This window comes from Dromiciops gliroides, chromosome 6, assembly GCF_019393635.1.
Source record: "Dromiciops gliroides isolate mDroGli1 chromosome 6, mDroGli1.pri, whole genome shotgun sequence".
Classification (NCBI taxonomy): Eukaryota; Metazoa; Chordata; class Mammalia; order Microbiotheria; family Microbiotheriidae; genus Dromiciops; species Dromiciops gliroides.
The window spans coordinates 196,141,522-196,169,014 of record NC_057866.1 but is presented as its reverse complement, the minus strand read 5'-3'; the positions used below and the strand labels follow the sequence as shown (position 1 = coordinate 196,169,014).

At 36.9% G+C, this 27,493-nt stretch overlaps 1 protein-coding gene across 2 annotated transcripts in view; it reads left to right on the top strand.

The window, feature by feature from the left end:
* Positions 1–27,493, top strand: part of GLRA3 (glycine receptor alpha 3) — a 270,886-nt gene that overhangs the window by 137,593 nt on the left and 105,800 nt on the right. For both annotated transcript variants that reach the window (XM_043971178.1, XM_043971177.1), the window contains exon 3: positions 10,883–10,950. In XM_043971178.1, the coding sequence (XP_043827113.1) occupies positions 10,883–10,950 (68 nt within the window). The remainder of the gene's footprint in view (positions 1–10,882; positions 10,951–27,493) is intronic.

Here is a 27,493-nt window from a genome sequence, read left to right as displayed (position 1 = left end):
ACAAAAATACTCCTTAGTAATTGATTCCATTTGCATTCAAGGATGCAGTTAATTGTTCCAAGGTGGTACATATACCAAATATCCATAATGTCCCTCATAGCTCTGAGTCCTATGGTTTTATAGTAAAATATATGTTTGCAGAGTTTAGACTATATGTAGTATTCTCATAATTTAGAGTGAGGACCAAATTTGGACTCCTACTTAATGGTTTCTCCAGCTGTTGAAGGGGGGACAATAAGAATCTCATTACATAATTCACAAGATTTTCATGAAGTCACGGGCAATAAGGGCTGGAATAAATGCCCTTTTGTCTCTCTTACAGCTCTCAATCTTAGGATTTCATGAGTACCCATCCCAACTGCATTCATCTCACAACTTAAAATTAATTCCATTTAGCCTTGAAAGAATTCAGCTTTCCTAGAATTGGCAGGAAATGGGAAAAGAACAGGAGAGATAGTGGTTATAAAGGAGGAATATTTGCTTTTGCTAAAGAATATATATATATATATATGTGTGTGTGTGTGTGTGTGTGTGTGTGTGTGTGTGTGTGTGTGTATATATATATATATATATATCCTTTTCATTTAACATCTGCCATCACTTTTATCAGATTAGTTTCAAATATCTATACATGCCACCAATACTCCAAGGCTATTAATACTGAACTAAGTGGCTAGTTGTTATTCCCATAAGATGAATAACCCAAGCATAGGCCTGCTCAGCTGATCCAAATATTGAACACAGTGGCAGGAGCCCTTTGGCCAAAATCCTGCTTCAGCCTTGGTAGAATACAGCAACAATGAGGTGAAGTACCAGTTGGAATAGGGGTATGGGGGGGGGAGGCTGAGCCCCCAAGAATTATGAGACAAAAGTATGACATGGCAGCAAAATAACCTAAGCCAAACTTTTTTTGTTTTGTTTTTGTTTTGTTTTGTTTTTAGTGAGGCAGTTGGGGTTAAGTGACTTGCCCAGGGTCACACAGCTAGTAAGTGTTAAGTGTCTGAGGCCGGATTTGAACTCAGGTACTCCTGATTCCTGGGCTGGTACTCTATCCACTGCGCCATCTAGCTGCCCCACCTAGGCCAATCTTAAACTACATAGTGCTGACAATGAGGATGGTGATCATCTCACCATTCTTAGCGCTAGCCAGACGATATTTCAAACACTGAATTAATTTCTAGGTGTGACATTTTAAGAGAAGATTAATTAAGCTGACATGTTTCCAGAGAAGGGTAAATAGGGTAGAGTGAGCAATAAAAACAATTCTAGATAAAGATTCACTGAAAGAGCATGGGGAAAAAAAAGAGGATTTACTGGAGACACAATGAGTACCTTCAAATATCTGAAGGGCTACATAGTGGGTGGGAAAAGGATTCTGCTTGAACTTAAAGGGCAGAAAACCAGAATTCAGAGAAAGTTATTAGGCAGCAGATTTCCACTGAATATAAGAAAGGCTTCCCTAACAATTAAATCTGAGGTACCTTGTGAGGGAGCATGTTACTTGTCACTGCACCTTTTTTTTTTAATGAAAAATGAGTGTCTTATTGAATACATGATAGAACAGATTCCTATTCAGATAAAAGTTAGATGAGATGAAATTCTGAGTTCTGAGATTATACATTTCTCTGATTCATTTGTCTATCCTGTGACTTATACTTGCTTGGCTCCCAAAGGGCTAGAAGGGATGGAAATTAATCTTTTGGGTTGAGTGTAGGATGGATCTATGGGAACAAAGTTTGAAGGATAGAGATCTGTCCCATTTTTTCCCATATAAGAATCTTCTGAAAATACTCTAGGAAGCAGAAAAGGAGACCCCTTACTTAACTGGTCCTGTTCCTAATTTAATCCAGAGGAATATCAAGTAGGGGTTTGGTTCTCCAGGTATTCTTAATCCTCCACAGAGGGGGGGGGGCGGCGGTGGGGAGGGAGGGGAGAAGCACTGCCTATGTCCACATATCTACTTTCCTAACCTTTCTACCTTCTAGCCTTAGCCTTCCCTTGCAGATTATTGGGTCTCAAAACCCATCAGCTTGATCCATCCTGGATAATGCTCTACAGGGTAAATTCCAATCTCTTTTAAGCTGTGCTGCAGTAAAGTCTTGGTTCTGCCTATGAATACTTTAGGTACTGAATTAGGCAAAATATGAATTAGGACTGTATCTTAATGGTTGTACTTCTTGAAATAGTGTTTGAAGTTATATTTATTTTTATATTTAAATTTTGTTTAAATATATTTAAATATTATGTTTAAATGTTTTGCTAACATCAATAATTAATTATTAGTTTTATAAAGGTCACATATGTGGGAAAACATGTTATAACTCCCCATTACTTTTATATATCCATTTGAATAAATATACATAAATATATGAATGTGTCTGTATAGACACATGTAAGTGTACACATGCATAGAATTGAGCACCCCAGCCCACCTGTTGGCATCTTCCCTGAATTTCAGGCTTGATGCCAATGACCAAATAAACAGTTTTATATGTTCTAGCCTTAGAGACCTAAATATATAAAGTGCTGTCAAACAGCAGAGCATCAAAAGCCCTTGGGCCAGCGTGGCTTCATTTCTGTTCAATCACAAAAAGGTTTTGGCCATTTTCTCCGGCTTCTGCTCCCATCTACTTGACTAGGTGTTGAAAACCCTGGCTATATGCACAAATCCTCAGACTCTCGGGGCTAAAGAAGGCAAAGCTGTCTTCATAGTGGCAGCTGTCTGCTATCTCCGTGTCTCCAGGGCTTTGTGCCCAAAGTGATTTCTCCAAAACTTTTCATTCCCATTTCTTCTAAGCTCTACCAGTTTGGCCTCCTTTGTAGCAACTGCAAGAGAGAAAAGATTCCTGTCTTCTGTATCTTCAGGAAAAGAGAGAAAAATCCCATGTCCATTCTCTCCCTGATTTCTCTGTGTGACTGCCTTTCTTCTGCCTCACCTTTGTCATTTGAAGCTTTAGCTTAATTTATTCAGAATTTGCAAATGATGTTGATATTCCTATATTTAAAAAAAAACAGTTTGTTCCGGCTTCCTTTCAATTTACACAGCTTGTCCTCTGACACAGGCTGTCCGCTTTCAGGGGAATAACACCTCTTTCTACTGAGCTTAACATTTCTAGCCATATTTAAAGGGAACACAAAAGAGATACTAAATAATGTCTCTTTACAAAGACATCGCTCAAGTTGAAGCCCAAGGTGAGGCAACTTCATTCCCCTGTTCCCCATCAGTGAGTTCTTCAAACTGTCCTTACTCTTTCTAAGACCATCCCTTATCACTATAGAGGGTGAAATTGGTCTCTCTGCAGACCACAGAACACTAAGTATTCAATTGTGAATTTTCTTTAAAATCTGTGCAATAAGGGGCAGTTAGGTGGCACAGTGGATAAAGCCACCGGCCCTGGAGTCAGGAGTACCTGAGTTCAAATCGGGCCTCAGACACTTAACACTTACTAGCTGTGTGACCTTGGGCAAGTCACTTAACCCCAATTGCCTCACTAAAAAAAAAAAATTTTTTTTAATTTAAAATCTGTGCAATATCTTTTCTTCACTCATTCTCTCACACAGGCTGTAGTTAATCTTTCTCTGCAACCATAAACGCAGTAAACTATGTCAGTTTGTCCTTTCTCTTTCACTTTCACATTGAGGGTTTTTCTCTGAATCTCAATTTTTCTTACTGCTTCTATCTAATTCTTTGACAATTAATCTCTTCTTCCCAATATCACAAAAGAGGGCCTTGCAGCTTTCCTAACTGGGTCACCTTATCACCCTATATGTGTCAGTTATTCCAGGGACATATTTTCTGGCCTTGTCTTCTCATTATGATGATTATTATTTTTGTAGACCTCACTCTCAACACTCCCAAACTGATTAAACCATGTTATTCCTAAATCTGTATACAAATAATATGTTCAACAAACATTTGTTAAGAGCCTACAATGGGCCAGTATTGTGCTGTCTTCCATGGATACAGAGAGAAAAATAAAAATGTCCCTGTACTCAAGGGTCTTAAATTTCACTGGGAAAATGTGTGTGTGTTTGTGTATGTGTGTATTTGTTTAATACAAAATGATTTCAGGGTAGCACTAATAATTGCAGGTATTAAGAAAGGTGTCTTGTTAGAAGGGAGATTTGAGTTGATTCTCAAAGAGAACTAGGGGTTCCATGATGCAGAGAGGTGAGAAGTAAGAGAATTCTAGGTATAAAGGAGAATCTGTGCAATGCCCAGAATATCATTTCCAAGGAATATCTAGTAGGATAGTTCGGCAGGGGCATAGAATATGTGTGGGAAACTGATATGAACTCAGCCCTGGGAAGAAAGCAAAGAAGAATTAGATGAGAAGTAGATGTACTAATCACAAAGGAGACAACTATAAGCATACAAGATGGTCCCTGACCACCTTCTAAAGAGAGAAAATGCGCTCAGGCTCACACGCGCTCACGCTCTCTCTGTAAAGGGGGATGGGAGTATATCTATGGTGGCTAGCATCACAGGGTAGAGTTGAATGCCTCATGGTCAGGAAGTGGGCTGGAGGGAGGTCTGGAAGCAGATTGTAAAAGCCTTTTTAGGTGTCTAATGGAGAAGTTCATTATTTTATCCTAGAGGCAAGAGTCACTGAAGGAGGAGAGGAACATGGTCACACTTGCTTTAGGAATATTAATGTGGCAGCTGTGCAAGATACATTAGAAAGGGAAGGGTCTGAATGTATGGAACCGAAATAGGAAACTATGTGACAGTCCAGGTAAGGAGTGATGAAGGCTTAAACTAAGAGAGTGTGAGGTGAGGGGTGGTGTGAAGAGGAGAAAGAAGAGGCCCAAGAAGAGGTAGAAAAACTAAGACAAGATAAATTAATGGGGAAGAAGTGGGGGCAGTGAAGCCAAAGATGACTCCAAGGTTATGAAACTATTGATTATAAAAATGATGGCACCCTTGACAAAAATAGAGAAGTTGGGAGGAGTGTTTAGGGAGAAATATGAGTTTTGTTTTAAGCATGTCGGGTTTTATAAGCCTGTGACAATGAGGCAGGGAAATAGGAAGCAAGCAATGAAAGATTCAGTACAGGAGCTTAGGCAAGAAATGAGGGCTGCACAGACAGTCTAGGGAGTCATCTGCATAGGGAAGAGAGTTTAACTAATGGGACTGGTTGGGATTACCAAAATAGAGTATGTATAGAGTGAAAAGAAGAAAAGACCTGGAACAGGGGGCAGCTAGGTGGCTCAGTGGATAGAGCACCAGCCCTGGAGTCAGGAGGACTTGAACTCAAATCCAGCCTCAGACACATGGTACTTTCTAGCTGTGTGACCCTGGGCAAGTCACTTAATCCTCATTGCCCCATCAAAAGGAAGGAAGGAAGGAAGGAAGGAAGGAAGGAAGGAAGGATGGATAGAAAGACAGAAAGAGAAGACCTGGAACAGAAGCCTCAGATATAAGCATATAAAAGAAACAAAAGATGTGAGATAATCTAACAATGGAAATGGAGAAGGATCTTAAAATGAGAAGAGACTTGGCCAGAATTACTCTGGAGTTTGGAATTTTGTTTATTTTCAATTTATGGAATAAAACAAGTGTTTCCACAAATAGTATGATAAAAAAGATAATTGAACATGGAACTGCAAATCCACTGAGCAGAAGTTGCTATTCCTTTCCAATTCTAAGGTTAGAAAATATGTAAGAGGGGCAGCTAGGTGGCACAGTGCATAGAGCACTGGCCCTGGATTCAGGAGGTCCTGAGTTCAAATTTGGCCTCAGACACTTGACACTTACTAGCTGTGTGATCCTGGGCAAGTCACTTAACCCCAATTGCCCCACAAAAAAGAAAATATATATATATATATATATATATACATATACATACACACACACACATACATATATATATATATGAGTTTTGAAGAAAAAAAGTTAAGCTATATGAAAATCTCTTCTATCACATTGGATCCACCATAGAAGACACTTTGATATTTTTTTGTTGGTAGTGAGCATTTGTATATTTCCCTGTTTTTAGTTTTAGGCTTTTCTCCATAGACCTGTCTATCAAATAGTTTCCTAATCTAAAAGGGAAATATCATATTCTTAATTTATAGTCCTTTGCCATTCTCTCTTCTAAGTGACTTTTTGAGTAGCTTTTGTTCTGTGATAACTTTAAGAATTGTTTTTAGAGGGGGCAGCTAGGTGGTGCAATGGATAAAGCATCAGCCCTGGATTCAGGAGGACCTGAGTTCAAATCTAGCCTCAGACACTTGGCACTAGCTGTGTGACCCTGGGCAAGTCACTTAACTCTCATTGCCCTTCAAAAATAAAATAAAGTAAAATAAAACTGTTTAAAAAAGAATTATTTTTAGAGAAAAAACATAAAAAATGTGCTGCTAAAACATCTCAATTTACTACCACTTGCCTATAAGGCCAGCTGCAGCTAACTGGGTAAATTATTTAAAATAAAAATCTATCATATGGATGCTACTACAGTTATGGGCTACTTTTTAAAATCAGCTAATAAACTGATTAATAGATTCTACTGTGGCATGGAAAACAGTGCATTGGGCAGGGGTCAATAAGCAGGTGCATCTTCTGTAGCCACAATGGAACATTTACCATCTTTGCTGAGCTGTATGTCCCAGGGACTACCCAAATGATCTGATTTATTGAAAGCCAGAGGCCAAATTGTTGGCCCACATTGAAAACCCTAACACGTATGACACCTGGAGCCAAAAGACTGTAGATATTTATTCTCTATGCACTTGTATATGCAGAGAGGCCGCATTGTATCCTGGAAAGGGAAGTGAACTCTAATCCAGGGAAACCTGGCTTCAAGTCCTGACTCTGACACCAGCTGGCTGTGTTACCCTAGACAAGCCACTTAACTGGTATGTGTTATAGGTAGCTTTCAAACTCTAAAGTGGCAGACCTGCATCGGCAGACTTTTTCTGGGCAATGTCTACAATGAAAGAAATAACAGTTTTAGTACCTGCTCTATACTTAATTAGGACATGTCTCTCTGAATCAAATGCAATTTCCTGGAGAGTAGGAATTGTTCCATTTTTTTTTTTTTGTATTTGTATCCCCAGACTCCAGTGAGGTACCTGGAACATTTTATGATAAATCCTTATTGACCAACTGTGTTTTCTGAGCCGATGTAGCACAGTGGTATCTTTGGCTGGTGTAAACCATTGTTGGGCTAGTGCTAGGAACTATTGGGCTGGTGTTAAGGACAGCTAGGATGGTTTTTTACCCACAAAATGAAGGACATTCACCAGCTGTTAGCACCCAATGGCCAGGATAGCAGAGAATTTTGTTTTGACTAGCAATTTCATTTGTCTTTCTCCATAATACCTTTCTTAAAGTCCTAATTATATATAAGCCTATGAAGATTTGCCAGAGGAAAAAACTTCAGAAGGCCCAACCACTGGAATTTTTTCAGTGCACCAGGTGATGTTGATGAATACGCTCTGAATCCCTTCACTGTATTTTGAAGGCATCAAAAAGTAAGGGGAGAATTTCTGAATGCAGCAATGAAAGAGTTTCATTGTGTGCACTGAAAACAGGCACAGACTGTAGCAAGAGCCAAGATCCTGCAGAGAGCTAATGATCATTTTGAAGCTCACAATTTGCTGCATAGTTGGGGTTAGAACAGTTTCACTCTGTTGGCTCCTTCCCTTCTGTGTACAAACCTAGTCAGATTTTCCCTTCATTTTGCCACCTCTTCAAGGTATATAGCTAGCTAGGGAGATAGATAGATAAATAAATGGATGGATAGATAGATTCAACTAGGTGGTATGGTGGCTCAGAGACAGTAAGACCTGAGTTCAAATCCAGCCACAAACACTTATTAGTTGAATAACCTTAGGCAAGTCACAATCTCTATTTGTCTCAGTTGCTTTGTCTGTAAAATGGGGTGAATGGGTGGGTGGGTGATAATAATAGCAGCTATCTCCTAGGGTTACTGTAAGGATCAAATGAGGTAAAATTTTAAAAATATTTAGCATAGTGTCTGGCACAAAGTAGCCAATATATAAGTGTGAGATAGTAGTAATAATAGCAATAATAGTAACAGGCAGCTAGGTGGCACAGTGGATAGAACACTGAGTCTGGAGTCAGGAAGACTCAACTTCCTGAGTTCAAATCCCAGCTTTAGACTCTTTCTAGCTGTGTGACCCTGTGTAAGTCACTTAACCCTGTTTGCTTAAGTTCCTCAACTTAAAAATGAGCTGCAGAAGTAAATGGTAAACCATTCCAGTATTTTTGTTAAGAAAACCCCAAATGAGGTCATGAAGAGATGGACAAAACTGAAAACAACTGAATGGACAGTAGTAGTATTAGTTATCATTATTGTTATTACATGCATGTATGCATAAACAAACATATGAATATGTATCTAGACATACTTGTATACATGTATGTATATAAGTGTGCATCTTTAAACATACAAATATACCTGTGTATCTTTGTGTTACATGCTAGATACTCTATAACCTGCTTCCTCATTTTTGACTTCATTTTCTATCTGTGAACATCCTGCTCCTCCCACTCCCCAAACAAGAATACAATATTTTAGCAACCTGTGATTTGCCTGGGAATGATCTTAACGATATCATACCTATTTTGAGCTAAGAGTTGTCAAACAGAATCAATAAGATCAGAGATTCATGGAAGAGCTGGACATAGATGATGTAATTTCATCTCTTTATTTTCTAGGCAAGAAAACTGAGACCTAGAGAAGAAAAATTAATTGGCAAAGGTCACATAGCCTGTTCAGAACTAGGCCCAGGACTTTGGTCTCCCAATCTCAAAATGCAATTTTTGAAATATTTGCCTAATTTTCTCTTCATATGTATGTGCCAACAACTCTTCTGGGAAATAGAGGGAGCAATTTTTTTGAAAAGCTTGCTTAAGACTAATAGGAACTGTGGAGCAGCTAGGTGGTACAGTGGATAGAGCACCGTCCCTGGATTCAGGAGCACCTGCATTCGAATCCTGCCTCAGATCCTTGACACTTACTAGCTGTGTGACCCTGGGCAAGTCACTTAACCCCAATTGCCTCACAAAAAAAGACTATTAGGAACTTTGGTGCTACTTATTCCTTCAACTAAACAACAAGTGATTATTAAGCATGCACTATGTACCAGGCAATGTGCTAGGACCCGGAAAAAGAAAACAGAGAACCCAGCAATCCCTACTCATTAAGCAGCTTGCATTGTAATGTGGATACAAGTACAAAGAAAATATGTATACACAGCTTAAATATAAAGTTGAAAAAAATGTGTGTTTGTATATACATATATGTATATATATATATATATACATATATGTATATATGTGTGTGTGTGTGTGTGTGTGTACATTTATAGATAAGAACAGAATAGTGTAGGTAAGAGTTTTTATGCTATTAGGTGACCAGGAAAGGAGATAGGTCTCAATCAGTTCCCAGGGATAGCTTTGTTACTTTTTTTCAAAAAGGAAATCTAATTCCTATTGCAGAGGAAAAGATGAACCCTGATCCCATCACACAAAGAATGTTTCATCTTTGTTCACGGTACCTAGAACATAGTAGGTGCTTTAATGGAGAATAGAGATGTCTGTAGTGCTATAGTCCATGGGGTCACAAAGAGTTGGACACAACTGAATGACAACAACAATAATAAATGCTTCCTCAAACATTGTAAAATGAACCTAAGAACTAAGATCAACGCAATGAACAGCCATGATTCCAAAAGATTGATGATGAAGAATACTATCTGTATCCTGACAAAAAGGCAATGGAATCAAAATGTAGAATGCAACACACATTTTTGGACATGAACAATATGGGAATTTGTTTTGCCAGATTATACATCTTTATAAAGGTTTTGTTTTCCTTTTTTTTTTTTGCAGGACAATGAGGGTTAAGTGACTTGCCCAGTGTCACACAGCTAGTAAGTGTCAAGTGTCTGAGGTCAGATTTAAACTCAGGTCCTCCTGAATCCAGGGCCGGTGCTTTATTCACTGCACCACCTAGCATCCCGTTTCCTTTTCTTTTGGTGGGAGTGCGAGGAGAAAGTTACTTGTTCAGTGAAAAAATATTTTTTAAAAAACATCCACTCATTCATAAAATACTTATATTCATACCTTGGTTAATATTAATAAATGTTTATTTAATTAACTCATTAACATATGAACAAGAGTTGTGATTTAGATCAGTAAAGGGAGTCCCCACACCAGTGACATAACAAACCTCCTGAAGTACTGATGTCAGTTCACATTCACAGAGAGCTTTATAAAGTGCTATCTTCACAGCTACCATTATGGAAAGAAAGCTACCAGAATTATCATTTCCATTGTAAAGATAAGGAAATCATTCTTTTTTTTTCTTTTTTTTTAGTGAGGCAATTGGGGTTAAGTGACTTGCCCAGGGTCACACAGCCAGTAAGTATTAAGTGTCTGAGGCCGGATTTGAACTCAGGTATTCCTGACTCCAGGGCCAGTGCTCTATCCACTGCGCCACCTAGCTGCCCCAGGAAATCATTCTTCAGAAAGGTCAAGAGAGTATATAATTCAAAGTCCCTCAGCAGACCCCAGGACTTAAGATTGTGCTGTTGTTACTTAGTCATCAACTCTTTGAGACCCCATTTGGGGTTTTCTTGGCAAAGATACAAGAGTGGTTTGCCACTTCCTCCTCCAGTTCATTTTACAGATAAGGAACCTAGGCAAACCAGGGTTAAGTAACTTGTCCAGGTTCAAACACCTAGCTAGTAAATGTATGAGACCATATTTGAGGTCATCCTCCTGACTCCAGGCCTAGCACTCTCTCCTTTATGCCCCCTAGCTGTCCTACTTCTATTAGCTGGGCTAGAGCTATTTCCTCTATGGACTTTTGCCCAGTCTTGGTTTTTACTATTTTTTTTTCTGTTTCAGGCCCTCCAGTTAATGTCACATGCAACATATTCATAAACAGCTTCGGATCCATTGCCGAGACAACCATGGTAAGTCCTTTGACATTGTAAAATCTTTCAATTCCAGACTTGGAGTCATTTAAGTAACAAGCTATTAAAGATATGCATGTGTGTGTGTGTGTGTGTGTGTGTGTGTGTGTACACACACACACACACACACATACCATAACAAGTTGGGATATATAATATTCATTTCTCCTTTAAAAATAAATATTAGGGGCAGCTAGGTGGCGCAGTGGATAGAGCACCGGCCCTGGAGTCAGGAGGACCTGAGTTCAAATCCGGCCTCAGACACTTAACACTTACTAGCTGTGTGACCCTGGGCAAGTCACTTAACCCCCATTGCTTCACTAAAATAAATAAATAGATAAATGAATGAAGATTAAATCTAAGCTTTAGCTTCCCAATTACTATGATATTATTCCATAAAACCCACATATAACTTTAAATATATGCCTTAATTTGTAATATTAAAATGTAATGCTAATTTTTTATCACTTGGAAGAATAATATGTAAATCCTCTACAAATTATAGTGAAGAATAAAGAAGCAAACAAAAGTTGAACGGAATTAAATATATATATATATATATAATATTAAATAACTGGTATAGTTAAATCATAATAAATGATGTTGTTTTTATTTAAGCTATTTTAAAGAACAGTTATAAATACAATGAAAACTGATCTTTACATATAATTAATTCTGTAACCTAATGCTCAAAATCCCAGAAAAATACCTGAAGTTTTAACATATAAACCAATGGCATTGCTTATTGATTCAAACTAATTCATGGTCTCTTGTTTAAATGGATTGATTTAAATAACTAGTAATTCACTGCAGTTTTTAACTCTATTCAGTTTTTGTTTGCTTCTTCATTCATCACTATAATTTGTAGATGATTTACATACTATTCTTCCAAGTGATAAAAAATTAGCATTACATTTTAATATTACAAATTAAAGTATATATTTTAAGTTGTGTATGTGGGTTTTATGGAATAATATCATAGTAATTGGGAAGCTAAAGCTTAGATTTAATATTTATTTTTAAAGGAGAAATGAATGTTATATATCCCAAGTTGTTATGGTTTAATCTTTATACTTTATTTAAAAGATTATATTGTATCTGTGTTGTTCTCTGGGCATCTTGCCACATACTTTGGCCAAAAACAAGAAAACTTTGACCTGGGTTGCAGAAAAAAATTTGTCCAAATTTTACCAGAGCCAATGCTTTGTATATGAAATGTGAAGACATAAGTAAAAATGTTCTTTAATCCCATGGTTATAATCTAGGCCAAATGTAATGAGAATGATAGAAACATCAGTTACATGCATAATAAAATATCTTAAACATTTAAATCCAAATATTTAAAACTTATTTTTATATAATCTATATTAAAATAAAATGAAATTTCATTCAAGTTTATATTGTCAGAAAAATAGTTCACAGGATTATGTTCCAGGAAAAGACATAAAAATGTTTCTTTTAAAATTCAATACTTTAGTTTAGAACCTGAGTGAGTGAGTGAGTGTGTGTGTGTGTGTGTGTGTGTGTGTGTGTGTGTGTGTGTGTGTAACTTGCCTTTCTGTCTCTATTTACTTCTCTTTGTAACTAGGACTTTATCTACCTTGGACTAGGAGTATTTTTCCCCAAAAGATGAATTTTGAAAATGGCCCTCAGTAGCAGCATGGTTGCAATTGCTACTTAGAGGCTTCTTTTGGTTTCAGAACATAGCAAGAGACAACCTGCCTTTGTTTTCCTTCCTAGAACTTATCAAGAGAATAAATAAGTACTTCCAGCAGTTTAATATAGTAATTAATAGCATTGCCCATAATAGATGATGAGGACTCTATTGATTCATATATTTATTTTTTCCCAATAATGGTGTTGAGTTCTACTGAGCCTTTCACACTCTCTTGGCTGGTTTCCTGTGGGACAAATAACAGATCTTTGCCAAGATGACCGAACAGCTTTACAAATATAGTTTCTGGGTATGAGGTTATTTTTTTTCATCTTTGTGAAGACAATTAGATCATTTAGAAATTGGACCTGCACTCATGACCTCATTGGCATTGTTCCCTAGTCAAAGGAGGGTTATTTAATTTTTACAAACCCGAACAGCAAGATAATTGTTAAGATATGGATGTAATGAGTTCATTGAGATGATACTCGATGGTGGTGAAGGTGGAAAGTGTCTCTAAATGAGCAGAAGGATTGTTGCTATTATGTTTCTACCGGAGTTACTTGTCTAGCATAGCAGGATTTGGGGGTGTCTGGGGTGGAGGGAAGACATTCTACTATCATTTCTTTCTGCACTTACTGAAAAGCATTATATCCAATTTCTTTCACATATGAATGCAACTGAATATAATGGAAAGAACATGAAGGAATAGAATATAATTTTTCAGTCATTCTCTGATAAGTGAGCTTCCACTTTATTTCTCATTCTTTGCTACCATGGAATGTTGTTATGGATATTTGATTATATATTCAATCTGTCTTTTCTGCGTCTGAGTTTCCTTAGATCATATATATTTAGTGTAATCACTAGGACAAGGGTATGAATGAAAACTTGAATCACTTTTTTTCTTACAAAATTCCAAATTGATGCCCAGAATGATTAGACCAGTTCAGTTCCACCAAGAGAGGTAGTAATGTATCTGTATCATCACAGCCCCTACATCATTGTTCCTATTTAATATCATCTTCAACATTTAGAGGTAGATGAGAGGTATAGGGGAAAGAGAGCTGATCTTAGAGTCAGGGGGACTTGAATTCAAATCCTGCCCAAATCACTTACTAGCCGTGTAGCCCTGGGAAAGTCACTTAACCTCTGTCAGCCTCAGATTCATCATCTATAAAATGGGAATAACAGTAGTAACTGTTGTTCAGGGTTGTTGTGAGGATAAAATAAGTTAATAGTTTAAAATGCTTTGCAAAACTTAAGTTGCTATTGTTATTAGCTATTATTTTGTGTACAAGGGAACACCTTCAAGTTGTTTTAATTTAAAATTTTTAAATTACTAATGCTTTGGAGAATATTTCAATTGGTCATGTTTTGTAATTATTCTTTTGAAAATTTTGTTCATATCACTTAACCATGTATCTATGTGGAATGATTCTTGATATTTTAAAGTTATGCCAGTTTCTTATTTATTTTATACAGAAGACTTTTATCAGTGATATTTAAAGCAGATGTTCCCCCCACATTATAATTTTGATTATCTTCATTTATTTCATTTATTAAAGGGATTTTTCTAAGTTTATTTAACAAACCACATATTTTGTCTTTATTCTTTTTATTTTGTCCTTTCACTCTTGTTTGATTAAAATTCTCCCCATAGTCAACATATCAATATTTTTTCCAAAGTACATGATAAACTTAATAGGGATAAGACTTCAAGGCCCACTGAATGTTTTTAAAGTTCTCCACATATATTTTGGGGTACCTGTTTAACAACCTGGTAGAAATAGTTAAGGCTTTCCTGGACTTCGGACTGAAATTTTAGTATAGGCTTTGAATGAAAAAAGCAGTATTTTATCAGTAACAATAACAGATGAAAATCTCTGGTCTTTGTATTGTCTTACCAATCAGAAACCTTTTTTTCCTTTTATATCAGTGGTTATATTAGTTCTTTTTAAAATCTGGTCTTCTTGCTTTTCTCCCAATAGCCAAATTATTGTTGTGCTATAGAGAAATTAATGACAACCCCTGCAGTTTCCAAATCCCTCTGAAGGTTTTTGCTTATTCTCTGAGGATTAATATAGCTCTTTTATAGCAGGAGTTTGTCAGTTCTTGGTGTTATTTTTCAATTTTAGATTGCATTTTCCTTTGTGTTTTTTAATGATCAACCCTTGATACTGTTGGGAAAATTTCTAAGTCCCAAGGAGGAACAGAAACAGCAAAGTCTCCAAGCCATAGAAAATAGGTTTATTGAGAGAAGGCCTCACAATAAAGCCAGTCATTCAGGGGTTGGAGCTGAAAGACCTTGAGTTACAAAATCAACGGGTTTTTATACCCCTCCAGAGCTTGAATGCTTCTGTACAATACTAATTAAAAGTATCTCAAATTAAAGCATATTCTTAAGAAATATTGAAACTGCCTACATGACAGATGTCAGCATTTTCCAATATTCTTATCAGTCTTCTTGTGGCAACAGGGTCATAATTTTTCTGTATGACCCCTTCTAGTAGTCAAGTATATCACTAGTGAGCTGCATGACACCCTTGAGTCAAGCATATCACTCATGGTTTCTAAAATATAGTATTGCTGACTATTGTATTTTCTGATATTACATAATGCTTGACACTGGAAAATATCAACTGATATTATTAAGTAGTAAGAAGAGAGACTTAATCTACTAATACAATTAAAATAAGATATCTAAATATAATAAATCACAACTTCAGTTAATATGCTGATTATTATCATAATTAAACCTCTTATAATGAAGGGGTGGGGAAAATATCACTCACATAATTATCACCTTCCTTATATGAACAGCTATGATAAAATCCCTAAGAGTTATTGAAATATGTTTTTAAAAGCTGTAACTTCTGTCAACTTCTTTGAAGTTATAGCTGCTCTTTAAATCTACAGAATTAAAAATACAACAAAAGAAAGCCATGAAATGCATGTATAACACCAAATCTAACAATCAACTCTCAGGGAACTAAAGATGGAGAAACCATGATTTTATCTGGTCAGTCAAATGTTTTGAGTCAGTCTAGTGTCAATGACACATGGTCATTGCTGCCACAAAATTAAACCATAATAAAAAATATTTCTTGTCATAAGTATTCCTGATACTGCTGGTTACACCATAGCAAATTACCTCAGGTCTCTTTTCTCTTCTACTGTCTCTTCCCTTAGGATTCACAGTCCTCTACAACCACCCATTTCCTTCTCCTCAAAAGTCAAGACTGGCTTGATTCAGAAGCTGGAATGTGCCCTATGAGCTGTGAGAAAATAATGGGTTTTGGAATGCCCAGAAGTCTCCCCCAACACACACACCCCACCCCCATTCAAGGGGATTATATTAAGATTGGTTGGATTGACTTTGCTGATTGACTCACTTGAAGTTGACTTGATTGAAACCACAACTACCTGAAAGCCTGGCTCTCAGGGGATGGGTTCTCTGACCTCAGCATGTTCTGCTCATGGACTGCCCTCAAATCCAGTGAACCAATGGATTTGGGTGATGCTAGCCAATTAACTTGGAGCGGTGTATAGGGGCCGCCTCTCCTCTGCACTCAGAGGTGGCTTCTGCTCTCATAGGGATGGGAACTTCCTCTTTTTGGCCTGAGACTCTGAGGTAGTGGCTAGATAGGCTTCTTAACTTTCTGAGCTAGGTGTTCTCTTTTTACTCATACTTGGTATGCTTTAATAAATTATTTATGACCAAAACTGGTGCTAAGGCTTCTAATTTATAAATAACAAATATATTAGAAACCCCAGCTAATTTTCCCCAAACTTGGGATGGAAATAAGGTGACCACATTTAATTTTACTCACCACAGAGCATGATATCCCTGCAATACTCCCATGTAGTTACCACCAAAAGACTATACCTAAAACTGAAGGCACAACCAGAAATATAGGACCCATACCATGGAAGAGAGGGGTATTGGAGAATTAAGTGGAAAAGTAAAAGAAACCATGGGTTGGTGAGTTGGTCTTTAAGCATTTTTTTAAATATAAGAATTACCTTTCAATAGATTCTTTAAATATTTCTCCTCTTCTGCCCATTATACCCACTCATCCTTCCACCTTGAGTTTACATTTTCATTTTTTTTTAATTCCCAGCACCTGTTATAGCATTTGACACAAACTTCGTACTTAATAAGAACTTGTTGAATGATTCTTTTCATTGTAGTATTTGCTCTTTTTGTATACATTTTTATTACTTTGGTTGAGAGATAGAGGGGAAGCTGAGTGCTGTATTGTTTCACTGTAACAACTTAATCCAAACTGACTTAAAATATATATTTCTTTTTCCCTAACTTGTCATTTATATTCCTTTAATCAAAATTATCATACCAATTAAGCAGATAGTGCAGTGGATAGAACATTAAGCCTGGAGTCAGGAAGAACTGAGTTCAAATTCACCCTCACACCCTTGACACTTACTAGCTGTGTGACCCTGGGCAAGTCACTTAACCCTCATTGTCCCACAAAAAAAATAATAATAATAATAGCCATGTAACCCTGGAAAAAATCATTTAACCACTCTTTCTTCAACTATAAAATAAGGATTAAATTTGTGCCTATCTCATAGGAGTGTTGTAAGGATTAAATGAGACAGTATTTGTAAAGCCTTTAGGGAGAGTGCCTGGTACATAATAAGAATTAGATAAATGTTTGTTCTTTTCTCTTTCCTTCATAACATAATTATATCATTACTATAATAGTTATATACTGTGAAACAATTTTGCTATAAATTAAGTGGGTAGAATTATTTTATTTAGAGAGGATTAGCCATCAATATCTCAGAAGTATATGTTACTTTTTGCTGTCTCTTAACTCAGGAATTATCTTCAACTCTTTATTTAGAAATCAGTATCTTTTAACACTTGATTTAAATCCCCAAAAATGTAAATCCCTTTCCCATTTTCTTCCCTCCTGGAAGCTTAATGCAATTAAGAGGTTGCATTTTATGCCTGGGATGGGGTTTTTTTGTTTGTTTGTTTTGGTTTTGCAGAGAAATTAGGCTTAAGTGACTTGCCCAGGATCACACAGCTAGTAAGTGTCAAGTGTCAGAGTTCAGATTTGAACTCTGGTCCTCCTGACTCCAGGGCTGGTGCTTTATCCACTGTGCTACTTAGCTGCCCTTGTGTTACCTGCTGCCCAAGAGTTTACATTTTAAAAATGAGAAAATGGTATACAATGTTACCTGTAACAATTCACAAAAAAATCTTTGTTTCTTGTAACTTGATGTAAAAAACAAACAAACAAAAAAAAACTAACTCCCCTTCTAGGAAGTTTAAACCCTCAGTCTGCTCAACGCAATCAATCTTCCTCTTAAATTTAACAACTGACCAAAAATGCTAAGTTCCCTCTGGTGGTCTGGGTCTTCCTGATACGCAATACTTCTAAATTTTAATTGTATCTCTAGTCTCGAAGCTATTCCTTGTAGTTTTCACTCATGTAGAAATTCTGTTTACCCAGTTTATTTTTAGCAGAAGGCAAAATTATATGCAAATAAAGTTTTGTTCACAATCCATTCTTGGCAACAGATTAATTCTTTCAATATTTTAATCATTCTTTTCTACAACATAAGCTCAGCTCTCTTTTACTGCCAAAATTATATACCTTTTCCCAATGTTTATCTAATTAACTTAATATAGTATCAGCCATTTGTTTAGTAAAGGAGAGATCTGCTGTTCTTGTCATATTGCCATTGATTCTTTCCAAGAATGGAGTAAACATTACTCTATATTCCATGTTTCCTTACTATGCAATCCATATGCTAATGTCCTTATTTTTCAAGGTCTTTATCTACTTTCTTGGATGAAGTTAAGGAGCACTGAATAATAACGTGCTTAAAAGTCTGCATAGTACCTGAGGGTCTCAGAACATCTGGAACAATACAACATTATTTTAATAGATCTGTCATCTCATTGATCTGAGCATTTTTTCCATTAAATTAGATCTCAAGGAATCCATGCCCTTTCATCCAAAGGGATTCTTGTATATATTGTTCAAGAGATTGTCCATAAAGGATCTATACAAGACCCTTGAGCTTTCTTGAACCATATCCTTTTCAGAGCATGGGATTTACTCAGTGATCTCCCTTATTCTATTTCTTGGTAGGATGTCTTCATTAGAAATATGTTGCAACTTATTTTTATTTTTTATATTTATTGTCTTTTATATCACCCACAAATTTAACCACTAAAAGATTGTAGGACTCCAAGATTTATGTCCATAGAAAGTCACCAAAATATTTGTATTGAAAAGATGAGTTTTTACACCAGGACATAAGCCTAAGATCATTAAAGATACTGAGTATAACTCATCACTTTCCTTCCTGTTCTTCAATTTTGAATCTAGCTTATTATATATCTGTAGTACATACTCAACATATATAACGATGTATTGTCCATCCAGCATAATCTGGACAATAACTAATACATTTTTTCTTATATGGGCTGTTAATCATCTTTTTTAATGTAAACTTCTTGAAAACAAATACAGTTGCATTTTTGTTTTTGTGTCTCCAGCACATACTATATAATAAATGCTTACTGATTGGTCTATTAAATAATAATGCATCTCATTGAAGAGGTCATATAACATTGTAGGACTTGGTGCAATTTGTACAATACCATCCAAAGGAACATCGGTAGGCTTCAGCATCTGTTCCTTCTTTATTTGGCCCCTGGAAAGACCAAAGTATCCTTCAGAGGAATCATGACAATGGTGAACACATTTGGAAACCGTACAGCTTGGATGGATATTAATAATTAGAGAGTCTTTGAACAGTTTTCTCTGTAGTTGCATTTATCAAGGAACCAAGTATGGTCTAAACATAGGAATGAGAGACTTTGTCTTGATGAAATTACCTTCTAGAACCAAGGAACCCCTCCTTATCATAATAAGGATTATAGTAGGACCTAAGTAGAGGACATTTCATTCACAAGAGAATAATTAAAATATTACCAACATACCATATTAGGGTCCTTTTGCTCTCTTGAGGGGAAATAATTTTATATATTGTTTGCATAAAAATCACCAGGAAAAAGATATACAAAACTATGTCCCAAAAGTCATTATCATTTAGGGTGGAAAGGAATCTAAAGAGTCATCTAATCTATTACCTACTCTAGGCAGGATCTCAATTGTCCTGGAGCAGAGGTTCTTAATGTTGTGTGTGTGTGTGTGTGTGTGTGTGTGTGAGAGAGAGAGAGAGAGAGAGAGAGAGAGAGAGAGAGAGAGAGAGAGAGAGAGAGAGAAAGATGGATCCCTTCACAGAATAATTTTTTGAAATGTATGAAATGAAATACAAGGGTTACAAAGGAAATCAATTATTTTGAAATAAAAATGTGTTTTCCCATGTAAGTTTATGGACCCCCTGAAATATATCCATGGACCCCAGGTTAAAAACCCCTGTCTTAGAGGCTGTATGCAAACAAATAAAAACCACAGCAAATAAAAACCCTCTTTTGATAAAATACTGCATGCCTTTACAACACTATATTCATCATCCATCTCTCCCATTTCTGTTAGAAGAGGCAATATAATATAGAGAAAATGGTACTGTTTGGGGACATAAATACCATTGTTTAAATCCTACCTCTTACATTTCTTAGCTTCATGACTCCAGAAGTCAACTGACTTCTCTGAACCTCATTTTCTTCATCCATAAAATAAAGCTAAAACCTTGTGTGTGTAGAAGCTACTGCACAAAGCTGTTGTCAAGATCAAACAAAATAATTTAAAGCCCTATATGAATGGCAGGTATTATTATTATTATTACTGTTATTATTTTTAGGATAGAAATGAAGAATTTTTCAACTACTCATTTTATGCCTCATTATTTTATGTCATGACCCTTTCCCAACCTAGGTTTCTCAATTTCAAGTAAAATGTGTTGTGGTTTTTTTTTAGACTTTCCTTATAGGTCTTTTCTCCTGAGTCTTTTAATCAACATAGACATGTTTTCCCTCTGGAAGATGGCTAAGTTCAATATATCAAATATGTGAACAAGACTAAGGTATAGTACTCCTGCTTAAGAACCCTCCAATATTTCGTGTTTATACTGGATGGCATCCAAAAAATGTAGTGTATGAATTATTCCAGATGAGAGAACTTTCATTTTTTATGTCCAGTATTTTCTGACAGATTTCTTACAACTTATCTTTACCCCAGAGTGATCCTTGGCACTGACATGATAGCAGACAATAGCCAGGCTAGTACACAACCATACACAAGACAACTATCTTGTGATGAAATCTATGTACTTTCATCCCCATTCTGTTTCATGATCTTCCCTGGAAATTTCTGATCCTGGATCACACAATTAACACTAAGTTCAACTCCTACACTGAATGAAGTCAAATTTAACATATAGACTAACCCTGCACAGCTAGACTGACTTTTTTTTTTTTTGCTGGGCAATGGCAGTTAAGTGACTTGCCCAGGGTCACACAGCTACTAAATGTCAAGTGTCTAAAGCCAGATTTGAATGAAGGTCCTTCTGAATACAGGGTCCATGCTTTCTCCACTGTACCACCTAGCTGCCCCTAGACTGACTTCTTAAACTCAAATTAAGAAACATATTCATAGATGATTAGAACTGGAAAGGACTTTAAGCCCTTCAACTTTGTAGCTGAAGATTCAGGAGGAAAAGTCATTTCCCCAAAGTCATACATACCCTGCCAGAAAGAACTGGTGCCCCAGTCTACTGGGACCAACCTTGGGTATTTATAGGAGCATAAAAAGCACGTGCTTTTAACTCTACATTGATGTAAAAGTAGATGCATGAAATGCCCATACAGTGTTCCTGTAGAAAGTTCTTCAGGATCAGTAAATTAGACATACTTTGATGTAATTCATAAAATGGTCTGAGGGGGCAGCTAGGTGGCACAGTGGATAGAGCACTGGCCCTGGATTCAGGAGGACCTGAGTTCAAATCTGGCCTCAGACACTTAACACTTACTGGCTGTGTGACCCTGGGCAAGTCACTTAACCCCAATTGCCTCACCCAAAAAAATAAATAAAATAAAGTGGTCTGAGAATTATTTAGAATAATTATTCGGAATGATGGAGGTTCATTCTACCAATTTAAAAAATGTAAAGCTAATTAGTCTGAGAGTCAAATGAGTTTCATAATAATGTTTTGGTTTTTGGTTTGTTTGTTTGTTTGTTTTGCTGGGCAATGAGGGTTAAGTGACTTGCCCAGGGTCACACAGCTAGTAAGTCTCAAATCCATTTGAACTCAGGTCCTCCTGAATCCAGGGCCAGTGCTCTATCCACTGCAACACCTAGCTGCCCCCTATAATAATGTTATAACTACCTGATGGCAGTAGTCAGAGTATGTGCTTTTATATTTGATTAAAGTAACTAACATGGTGCCTGGTATGTACCAAGTACTGAATAAATTCTATTAATTACTTGATTGTTTGACCCTGTGGTACTTCTGCTTAGGAAGTTTCAGTTATACTTCATTGTCATCAGGTTAAAATATAAACTTTTCTCTTTTCCATTTAAATCCCCTCATAATTTAGCCCCCACCTATCTTTGCAGGCTGCTTGCACAATATTCTTATATTCTGTTCCCTAATGGGTTGAGTCTAACCAAAACAGGCCTACTTACTATGCCCACTTATACGATATTTTGTGCCTTTGAATAAGCTCTCCCAGATGCCTATAATGTTTCCTTAGATTGGCCTCATTTTTCTTTTTATGATAAAGTATTTTTTTTTAAATATAGTATCTGTCATGTCTAGACTTTTAATTTTGAGCACCTGTGATTCAGCCTAGATGTGCTATGGTCTATTTACCATTGATTTAATTACTATGAGGGCATATGGCAAAGCAGATAGAGAGCAAGCCTTAGAAGCAGAATGACCTGGATGAACATTGAACATGTACTGATTATGTGACCCTGGGCAGGTCACTCAACATCTTAGTGCCCCCCAGACAACTTTCTAAAACTATAAATTACAGAACAGGTGCTGACCTGCATTAGGAGAGAGAATCTTCTCTTCCAGAGTTTATTTTATCAATAAAACCACAGGGATAGCATCTATCCATTAGAGGACTACAGAAGGAACACTATTTCTAGAGCAAGAGTGATGAATATGTTCACTACATGAATAAAAAAGATTTAAGAAGTGCGTGCTGCATGCATGTTGTAAAGATACAAAGACATAGAAGGCATGGCACCTGTCTTCAAGGATTTTACAATTGCATTGAAGATGGGGCAGCTAGATGGCACAGTGGTTAAAGCACCGGCCCTGAATTCAGGAGTACCTGAGTTCAAATCCGGCCTCAGACACTTGACACTTACTAGCTGTGTGACCCTGGGCAAGTCACTTAACCCCCATTGCCTGCAAAAAAAAAAAAACAACAACAACAACAACAACAATTGCATTGAGGAGATGAGACATATAGGTGACCCCAACAAGAATTTGTCACGTGTCTACTATGTATAATTGGACTGTAATTACACATGAGAAATACTAATAAGGGCTAGGAGAGTTGGGGGTAGGGTGGGGATCATGTCCTCCTAGGAGTTTCACAGCAAAGGTCATGAAGCAGCTGTCCTTGGAGCTGGGACTTGAAGGATGGTGTTTCAGCAGACAAGAAGGAGGGTAAAAGCATTTCATTCCCTGAGAAAAGGCATTGAAGCAAGTGTATCAGATGATGAATGATCCAATTTGCCTAGAATGCATCAAAGGAGAAAGCATTTTAAATTCAGTCAAAGAAATATGGAAATGTCTTGAAAATAAGCCACCTGGGCTCCTATCTTTTTTCCTGCTTCTTGGACATTCCCATGTGACTTTTTAGTTTGGCCAAGTGGCTAGAGAATTGAGGTTTGAAATGGGAAATGAGGAACATTGGAAGATAATACTGTCTTGAGGGCAAGGCTTAAAACATAAACATCTCCCCAGCTGTTTAGCTCTCCTCTGCTTACCTAGTCAAGACAACAGGAATTTTAGTGGCTGCTGTGTGTGAGCCCATGTGATATATGACAGGAAATGATTTCTAGGAAAGGGGATTCTGGAACCCTATTTGACATATTTAGGCTTAAAGTTCTCCCTATTGGGGCATTTGATCTTATTTCCACCATAATCTTCCTATTAGCCCCTTCTGGAAATATAAAAATACCTCTTTTAGGAAGCAACTAGTATTTGTTAATTAGTTTGAGTGTCTGAGAGGCACCCTAGGGTAGTTGGCAAAGTATTGTAAAGAAATCCTGGTTTAGAGACTCTCTTCTAGCATACATTGAGTGTTTGACCATAAGCAAATCTTTTAATCTCAGTGTCTGCCCAACAAGTGTATTAAGAGGATAAGTGGCAAAGCAGATTCTAATCCACATTGAGTTTCCCCACTGGGAACTCACTACACAAAATTATAGATTTAGACCAACCCCTTTCCCCTTCCCCCTCTACTAGGGCACAAAAATATCTTTCTTCCCCTATATAGTTTGTCTTGGAGTTTATTTTGAAGGAATTATGCCATATTTCAAGACTTTTTCTATAAGAGAGGTAAGTCTTCCCATATGGCATTGTCTACCCTGAAGAGCTAAAGGACCCTGAAGACAAGGGTAGCATCAAGAACGCATATTTTCTAAGATGATTGACATTGGTCATAACTTGTTACTCAGCCATGGATTTAACATGTCAATTAATGTTAATGATTCAGCAATCAATTGAAAATGCAGCATGTCTCTCTTCAGCTGTTATGCTCTGCCTTTGGCAGATTAACGAGGAATAGTTAACAGTCTCAGTGATTGCATTGGGTCTGCTATGGCATTGTTCATGGAGTGTCTATTAGTTCACTCTCCCTTTGCTTCTGAGGTGCACCACAGACAATGTCAAACAAATAAGAGCAATATCCCAAGGGCCCTTGCAAAGAGAGAGAGGCTCACAAGCAAATTAAATAGCCCCTGTAGCTGAGAGAGTACATATGAAGACAGAAGATCCTTTCTTCAGCATTGAAAGTGCCTATGGATGCTGGGAGTTTAGTACTTTGGGAATTCATCTGGAAAAAATAGGGAAGAAGCAATTTTCTCTTCAATTGGGCTTACACAGCTACAGGCAGCTTTGTGATTTCAACAAAACCAATAACAAACCTCACTATGTTCTTAATTTAGGAAGGAGTAGAAATAAGAGTCTGAATGATTTCCACTAACTGTCCAAAACATCTTGGTCAAGGCTTTCTGTCTTTTCGTGCTATATATACCTGACACTATAAAATGATAACAAGGATGTTGCCCAGAACATTTATTAAAAGGACATAAAATATTTCCTCCCTTAATCAAGTTTTTACTCATTTTCACGGTGGGATAGACCTGTGATTTTATCAGTATGGGAAAATCTGTGTAGAAATTCTCTCCACCGACGCATATTTGTAACATATCTATAACTTATGATCTTAAAGAGACTGAGGCCCTGAAAGTTTGAACAATTTGCTCCTGGTAGGAAGCAAGACTTGAACCCACATATCCCTGACCTAAAGGCCTATTCTCTATACACTATGCTATTATAATATTTTAATCATGCAATTAATTGAATCTAATTTCCTGAATCAAAGTATAATGATAACCAGATTCCTTCAATATAAGATGACTGCATTGTTCAGTTGTTGTTCAGTCATTTCAATCTTGTCCAATTCTTCGTGACCACATTTTTGGGGTTTTCTTGACAAAGATAATGGAATAGTCTGTCATGCATTCTTCAGCTGATTTTATAAATGAGGAGACTAAGGCAAATAGGGTTAAGTGATTAAGTCACACAGCTAGTAAGCATCTGGGGCTGGATTTGAACTAAAGCATTTCTGATGCCAGGCCAGGTGCTCTATTCACTGTGTCACCTAACTGCCCCTTGACTTTGCATAGAAATCCATAATTTTAAGGGGTCTTCAAAATACATTAGTTCTTAGAAAATGCTTGCAGGATATTAAGGTTGGAATGTTGGGTAGTAAGGACTTATCATCAGTAGGTATCATGGGGACAAAACGAATTCTGTGGTTCTAGTTATTAATCAAGCTTGTCATGTCAACTTGTGATTCAGAAGTTAAATCCTCTGAATTTGTTAGTAGCTAATTCTTTTTTTGATATCTTTAACTTTTGAAATTCATCTGAAAAGTTGGTGAGCATTCAGACTGTTTTTAGCTCCACCCCAACAGGGATGATATTTTTTTTGTTTTCCATTTTAGATGAACTATATATATTCCCTTAAAGTTCCTAGGTTTATGGTATATACATTTCAGAACTATTTCATGAATTAATCTGATGCCAAAACAGTACCAGATTGACAAACATGGAGTCCTTCTTTCAAGCCATCCATAATGTGAACCATTTCTTATCACTGGTCTATCTACTATTACATATTGTTTCTCAATAGTACGTAGATAGTTGATAGATAGATGGATGAATGGATGGATAGATGGAAGGAAGGAAGGAGAGGTAGACAGGCACATAGTCTAATGCAGTTGATAGAGTGCTGTTCTCAGAATTAAGAAGATTGTGCTTGAATTCAACCTCTAAAACCAACTGGGGCACCTAGGTGGTACAGGTGATTGAGCACCAGCCCTGAAGTTGGAAGGACCTGAATTTAAATCTTATCTCAGATACTTACTAGCTTCATGACCTTGGGCAAGTCACTTGACACCAATTGCCTTAAACATCTGGGGCCATCTACAGTCATCCTGGTACATATCTTGTCACTGGACCCAGATGGCTCTGGAGGAGAGAGTGAGGTTGGTGGCTTAGTGCAGCCCTTCCTCACTTAAATCCAATTCAGTGTAAGTTGTGATATCACCCCAATGGCATAGTCCTCTTTGAGAATGAAAGACAAACAACAGAAAAGAACAACAGATGTCTAACACCTAATAGCTGTCTGGCCATGGGAAAGTCACTTAGCCATCATCATCTTCAAAATAAGGGGGAAATTAGCTATACATCTCCAGAATATTGTCATGTCTAAATGAGATAATGTATATAAAGTGTTTTGACATTGAAATCCGAGGACTTGGGTTCAAATTACTACCTTTGAGTCCTACTATCTCTGTGACCCTCAGGTAAGCGGTTTACCCTCCCTGGTCATCAGTTCCCTTATCTGTAAAATGAAGGGGTCATATTATTTGGACCCTGAGGTCCCGTCCAGGATGTGTGATCCAGTGAGTATCATCATTAGGTATAGAGTGCCAGACTTGGAGTTAAGAAGATCTGAGTCTGAGTTCTCCCTCAGATGACTGCCAAGTATATAAATCTGGATGTGACATCAGTTTCCTCAAGTGTAAAATAAGAATAATTATATCTATCTACCAAGGGTTGTTGGGTCAAATGAGATCATATATGATGGCATGTTTCTCACAATCCTAAAAACACTGCAATGATCTTATCACTGTAATGCGTATTTTAAATACACATAGATATTCTTTTGGTTCATTAAAATTATAGAATTCTGAGGGGCAGCTAGGTGGCGCAGTGGATAGAGCACTGGCCCTGGAGTCAGGAGAACCTGAGTTCAAATCCGGCCTCAGACACTTAACACTTACTAGCTGTGTGACCCTGGGCAAGTCACTTAACCCCAATTGCCTCACCAAAAAAAAAAAAAAAAAAAAAAAAAAAGAATTCTGAGATCATTTAGTTTATTATCCTGGCCCTAATGGATACTTTCCTTAAAAAGAAGAGCACGTGTTCTATTTATAAAAGACTTAAACAGGGGAGGTTTTTCAAAAACTTTCCTTGGTAATTTTTTGTAGTGTTTAATGAACCTTGCTAAAATGGTATTCTCAAGTTTGAAAGCAGTCAGGGGAATGATTGTGTCTTGGGAAGCATTGGCAATATATGACCCATAGTTACAATTTACACATGAGAAAAATAAACCTTGTGGTCT